General features: G+C 35.0%; 1 protein-coding gene across 2 annotated transcripts in view; it reads right to left on the bottom strand.

The window, feature by feature from the left end:
- The window catches only part of LOC145782135 (uncharacterized), a 63,268-nt gene extending 57,199 nt beyond the window's left edge, over positions 1 to 6,069 (bottom strand). For both annotated transcript variants that reach the window (XM_082593891.1, XM_082593890.1), the window contains exon 1: positions 6,000 to 6,069. In XM_082593891.1, coding sequence (XP_082450017.1) covers positions 6,000 to 6,032 — 33 coding nt within the window. In that variant the 5' untranslated portion in view covers positions 6,033 to 6,069. The remainder of the gene's footprint in view (positions 1 to 5,999) is intronic.
- Between the last annotated feature and the right edge of the window lie 1,137 nt (positions 6,070 to 7,206).

The following is a 7,206-nucleotide window of genomic DNA, read 5'->3' on the forward strand; positions in this document are numbered from 1 at the left end:
CGGTTGTCATCAAGCCATTTGAATTGTTGCAACATAAGACGTTCTTTTGTTAAGTCTTGGCAAACGTATTAAGCTAATAACCTGTGAAATTCTAGGAAGTAGTATACATAACTGCAAATATTTTATCAAAACATTGCCACTAAAGACATGAAATTATAAACATACCCATGAGTTAGATTTTTGTGAAACATAAAAGGAAACCAACAAATATTAATGTGTGATGGCTCAAATTCTTGATTTCTTATTGCTGACTATAAGGAGGTCAAAACGTTTTATTATTTACTAGACCTTGCTTTCATGAACAGGTGTTGAATGCAGTCAAGTTCCTGGGCCGGATATAGAGTTTTAGTAGTGGGAAACCATGCATCTACCCAGAAAGGTCTATACAACGTCTACGGACGTTTGCTTACGGAGATAGTGATAGATTTTGCGTGGTCTTTTTTGTATCAGCGGTTAAAGTTAAAACCCGATGCCATCTTTTGTTCTAAAATACTATATTTACATTCTGTAAACAGCTTGCTACAGCCACACAGAAAAATCTAAATTGTAGTGTGCACAAGATACAATCAGTTTAAAAGTTAATTTCTATGTCTCAAATTGAAACCACCTGGATTCACAAAGACGTTCATTGAAATTCAGGGTTGAGCTGTTTACGTAAAATAATAACGCACAAATCACACGACAGCTCGAGGTCAGTTATAAAATGTGCTAAGTATCATTGGAAAGGTTTGACAGATTATGGAGATATAAATATATAGATCCAGTCGGACAAAGAAGTTTATTGTGATAGTTCAGCTGTCCCAATTATTTACCAGACAAGCAAAGTCGACGTTTCGACGAGTAAAAATAAACACATTCACTTTTTCGTTATTGTTCAGACTTTTAATGTTTAAATACGTATTTTGCTTCGTATTTATTACTTTAAAGAGTACCCAATGACACCCACCGAAAAGTATGCAAAGAAAAATGTCAATGTAAATACCTGTTTGGACTTTATGCCAATTGCAATGTTCAAAATACTACAAAATAGACCTTAGAATTGATTAAAAATTGACGAAATCATTGATGTTTAATGCAACAAGTTTAAAGATTTTCACTTGGCGGATTTATTTTTAATAAAGTTTCTCAGTTCTTTTTTTGTGTTGAAAGGATTAATTTTCCTTTCTCCTAAACGCAACATTGCCACCACCTCATTAGTGATAATTTGTCTCTGTTTGTTGTTGCTATAACATCGGCCAATAAATAAATGGTCAATAAAATCACACCACAACCCTGTAATAGCCAGAATGCGATGTTGCAACCCGATACAGAGAAAGAGTTTTGTAATCAACCGGACTACTAAAAATCCTAAGCAGTAAAAAGTAAATAAATTTAGTGTAAGCACACAACAAAGCCAGCAGAGACTGCCAAGTTTTACGAACATTTGTTGTGTAAATATTTCTACCTAATGTTGTGGAGAAAGTAAAGTTAAAGCATGACGTAGTTCGTTTAAAAAATGGAGGTAAAATGTTTATTTCAATCGGCTGTGAAAAGCTACTTGCTCTTTTTGACAACTGTATTTTAAATTTTAACCTTGGTCAATCGCTTCACATTATTGACACAAGTGAGTTTGAAATTTTGAGTTTGCTTGAGGGCTATGACAATCTCACCTTTATTAAAAAATTCAGACTAAATTTTCATTATCGTACAAACCTCATGTTTGCAATAAGTATGGCTGGCAATAGCTTGAACATTTTTTATTTCTTTACTGTTCAGCGTTGCATATATTGCAAATATCTACTTTTTTGTGTGTTGTAGTAAAAAAAACTATAAACGGTTGAAAGAGTAGAATTATTATCTCTTTTAAATGTTAGCTTGTTGATTGCTCGTAACACAAGAAATTGACAAAATAGATTATGAAACTTTTTCCATTGCATCTGTCATATTGTAAAGCTAAGACTCTTTTCGTTCAATATGCACTTAAAACGTAGCCTACACATAAAAGTATGAAAATTTAATAAACAAATGCGGAAACGTTAATAAACTATTTCCACTCTCGGGAGACAAATATAAAGCTTACTCAATGTAAACATTCCCAAAAGAAATGCCACTTGTCAACAAACGTTTGAACATGTGACACCAGAGGTTAAATTGGAATATAATTATCACTGTCTCCCAATAGCCATGGGAAGATGTCCAGTTTATTTTGCTTTTATTTCGAGCTATCCGATAGAAATGATACTTACAACAATCTAGCAGGGGTTTAGAAAAAGGTTGAAGCAATAAAAGTAAACGTTAAACGACGAAATGAAACTGATGTTCATAAAAAGAAAGTTATATTTACATCATGTTTACGTTAATGGGATTTTGAAATTGTTTCAAATTTTTTATCGGTCTACGTCTTTCTCAGTTTGGTATGCTACACACCACCACGCATTGATAGGTTTCACCTGATTCTAAAATGTTTTTGTTTTCTGGAACTTAGGCTTCTGCCTCGGAATAGAATTGGTGAAGACTGCAGAAAGTCTATGGTTTCTTAAAGGGCTAATCCCAGCACTGTAGTTCTAAGAGAGATTTTCCAGCTTTTTCAAGATTTTTTGGTGCATTTTCTTACAATATCACTTTGTGCATCAAGAAGGTTCGTATGGGTTTTGACTCATTGTACAAACAAAAGAGCGGTGAGAACAGTTGGACGCTTTAAGTCCCGGGAGTTACGATGGAGCAACGTCCGCCATAGAAAACTTCCTCTTCACGGGCACCTAATGGATTCAAAAGAACTTGCAATATTAGTGCAACTGCAACCACAAGCATGGACTATAGGGAGCAAACATTTGTCACGCAGCCAACGGAAGAAGATCAAGAAAGCACAATGTGCCAGGTGAGGAGGAGTCAAGATGTGAAGAGGAGTCAAGATATGAAGAGGAGTCAAGATATGAAGAGAAGCTAAGATATTTAACTTTCCAATATTTTTGTGAATTCTTTACTAGCCCCACTGCTGGATTATTTTGCAAAATAATTTTATAAGTTTAAGGTCACGAACGTTTTTTTACCGCCTTGAAGAAGAAGCACACCGACTGGACAAATCGAAGTTATGTCAAAGGTCCAAATCTTATACAGCATGACCAGGATGACGTTTTAGAGTTCTACATCTGAAAGTGTGTAATCCAAAAACCAAGCAAACGCACACTAGCAGCAAGTGATCAGTAGGCCACCATTTCATTTCCCCAGTTCTACTTGCAATTTTTCTTTTCAATTGGCAAAACTGTCTCTTTTTGAAATTAATTCAAGGCATGTAGGCCTAACTTAAAAAGACGCAGTACATGAATCTAAAAAGAGCCACTGTTGCAAGCTGGATAAAAGATTTACATGCTTTGGGCACCAATGACTTGGCTCATTAGAACGACGTAAAAGAAACGTAGACATAGGAAGATTAAACAATGAAGCCAGCTTTGGTTCGTTTGCAAGGCGATTTGCAATCACACTCCAGACAGTAAAATCCGTCATTTTTACATTGATTCAACGTAAAAATAAAAATGTAAAAATGTAAAATGTAAAAATGTAACTGTAACAATGTAAAAATGACGGATTTAACTGTCTTGGGACGTCATTTCTTCCTGGTGCTGGTAAATCTAAAATCGATTTCAGATCTGGTGAAACCGAAGACTTTGAAAACGGCACCGATTGTGTTTTTCCTTGCATAACGCAGTGAGGATAAGTCGGGTAATAATATGATGGCATCGTAACAATGATATAAAATTAAAAATGAGCTCTGTCACTAAAAGACCATAACAGTTGCACAGCGACAATAAATAAACCTTAACTTTATTATTGAACTGTTGCAGAAGTTAAAATGAACTTATGAAAAAAACTCACAAAACGATTTAAACAGTTGTGTTTAGTGAGTGGTTATATCTAATTATTATTTTGTTTTGCGCAATTATTTACGTTTTTATGACGAGATGGCGACATTGGACACTTAATACCTCCGCATAATTGCAACAGCCTACTCATGCTATCGTGTCGTGTAGAAACCGATGCACCCACACAATACTTTCAAGGGCGTACAAAGTCTAAATATTTACTTTAAAACACAATCTTGATTTCAATACTTTTATGTCGTTTTTCCCCTTATGCCGACATAATTGTTCATTTCGTAAAATTATGTGATAGTGGTACAACCTAACTTTGCACCTAAACGTCACTCAGTTTGTGCTTCTAATTTCTATGATAATGTTCCCTGCTGACTTTGATGACATGTGATGTACTGTATGTATGAGTAAACCGCTAAGCAAACTCTTTCATAAAATAATTCTTGCCAAGAAATTTTTAATAGACCAAAAATGTTTCCTTCAAAGGCGTTTGCGAAGCAGCACCAATAGTCTACTATGCGAAACACTGAACATGCTTACCGACAAAACAAGAATTCGCCTACTGAACTTATAACAAGTTTTTTTTCACACAAGATCTTTCAAAATCCATTTCTCACTAGTGCAAACTATGTAAAGCCTGAAACCCATATGAATCTCAAGCTAGCACATTGGTCGTTGATCAAGCGGAGATGGACAAAAAATTCCGACTTGACACTCATGTGCATAGATTTGCTAAAAATAGAAGATCTAATTCGGCCGGCAATCCAGATTGATAAGAGTTAATAACATTTTTCAGAGGATAAATAATAACTTTACACCCATGAACCCATTAGCACTCAATTTGTGAGAACACTGGCTTTACCTTGTTTACAATAATTCAACAGAGTTCATCTTTTTTGTGTCTTTATAGGCCTAATCAGTTTACCTTCTTTCACATATAAACAGACTTTTTGTACGACTAATCCAAACAGAAGCAGATTCATGCTAAAACTCGTAGGGTTAGTATCGTTTGGATGATAGGGAAAAATTTTAATCGTTTTTTAACTCCAAAGTTCTTATGCAGCTACTACAGTATCGGCAGTAAAATTTATTTTTTGTGTAAAAACTGACATATTTGAAAAGCGTTGTTTACTCATAGAGATAATTAAGACGGCTTAGCACTGAACACATGTTATCCGTGATATGCTGCCTCCGGGTACACACCAGTAAAGTAAAAACATATCATTGCGTTTGCCAGTGAACTGTTTCTTTTTTAAGGAAAATGCCAACAACCAAAAGTAGCCCTACGGTTAAATATATTATCCTACAAAGCGAGTTGTTATTTTGTTATCACTTATGGAAAAACATAGATGTTGGCTATTGAAAGCGTTACGAAACAAATTACTTAATTTGTCAAGATTGTACATTGCTTTATGGCTTTTACACTGACTGAAAACAAGCATTTGCATTATACAGTGTTGCCGGTTACAAAACCAAATTCTTCACCGGTTTGTAAACGCAAGGGTTTCCCGACGAATATAGTTTTGAGCCTACTATTGGGCAACTCCTGGCCTGACAGTTTTCTGTGGCCTGATAAATTGAATATCACAAATAAAATTTCTTTTAGATTGGAGCTTTTTAAAATATAGTTTTTGTTAATTTATCTGAACACCTATGACCAAAGTTAAACCACAAGTTTTAAGTTAAAATGCGATGTTTTTCTTAAATTTTTAAAGAAAGGATTTAGCAAGCTGCATTGCAATAAAAAAAGTTTTCCACTACTACCAATATTGACGACGAAAATGATGTTATTAAAAGTACATGTTAAGTGAACAGCATCATTCATTATATTGTAGATGATAGGAGGTGGCAGAAATCAAGTATAAACTGTTAAAACTGTTAAAAGGGCACCAAAACAAGTACATGCTTTATGTTTATCAATGACGACAAATTATTTCTCGTTATCAAACACCTTGAGAGTCAAAGAATACTTTGAACAAATCCTTTTTAATAATAATGTTTATGCCTTGTCGACATCATGTGAGTAGTTTTGTAAAGTCTAACACAATCGTAGAGTAAACTGTTAAGGTAGCATTGCGCATTTGTTATGTCACGTACATAGCTGACTCATGACAAGTTATATCTGTCAAGTAGACTAAAATGAAAACTTACAGCTCTACTTGAACTTCCAGGACTGGAAAACATTTGATATGTTTCCTTTAGCTTGTTCTTTCAATCTTTCTCACTTTTTCACCATCAACATGAGACTAGACTATGTCAAAAACATTGAGATAAAACTGTTACTAAACAACTTTTTTAATGGCAAAGCATCAGCCGTTAGCTCGTTACCACGCTTAAACAAATAAACGATTTCAATGCTCGCGGGCTTGCTCGCGCTTTAGCACTCAAAACTTGCTCTCTTATTTGATCTGTTCTTTGGCGGCTCCTTGCGGTAAAGATTAAGCCAGATGTTTTGTAAGAAAATAATGCTCTAAGTCAGAATGTTTGTTTGTTTAAATTTTTATTCTCTAACCGAGAGAGCCTCTGATAGATTATTTCTGGCAGTCCCACATACTTGTAGAGGTTTTAAACTACTCACCCACCCCGTTATAAAGTTTAACAGAGAGTAGTTTCCACTTGTTGCAGTTGGAGTGTTGTTGTCTGAGAATTATTCCATCCACAATATTCCGTTAAAAGCGGACCTTAAAATGCGTTGGTCAAGCGCATACCCGGAGACCCGAACCAGCGCTGCTTGATCTTGAGGTTTCTTCGTGCACAAAGTGGAGCGCTCAACCAACTGAACTGAAGAAGCGGAGCGGTATAATGTCCTGCTCCCGTTTTGTTTCTATTCTAGCCAGCATTAATATCTGGCATGGGTTTTGCAAACACAAAGAACTCCAACGGTAAAGCCGCATCGAAGCGTAGTGAAGTGCATCAGATAACAAACTTTCAAGTTGTTCATCTTCACAAAAATGTTTCCCGCCTTCACTTTAATAAAAACATAACCCGACAATGGAATCTCAAAGCAACGAAATCCCTCATCTAGATTGAAATCAAGAAATTTTGTTAAACATAATGTGTCTGGGGCCACATATTACGCTCTTCGTACGAACACGAATATTTATGATTCGGCAATTTGGTATCTATGGTCTTTGCAACAAACAAAACTTACCAATATTTGTACGAAGATATTTTTCTTTGTACGAATATTTTGTTTTGTTCATGAAAAATCGTTTTGTTCGTACGAAGATATTTTTGTTTGTTTGAAAATTGATTTGTTCGTACGAAGATATTTTGTTTGTTTGAAAATTGATTTGTTCGTAGGAACATATTTTTGTTCGTACAAAGACTCTTTTGTACGTCATAATTTTTCAAGAAT

This window comes from Aplidium turbinatum, chromosome 13 (assembly GCF_918807975.1).
Source record: "Aplidium turbinatum chromosome 13, kaAplTurb1.1, whole genome shotgun sequence".
NCBI lineage: Eukaryota > Metazoa > Chordata > Ascidiacea > Aplousobranchia > Polyclinidae > Aplidium > Aplidium turbinatum.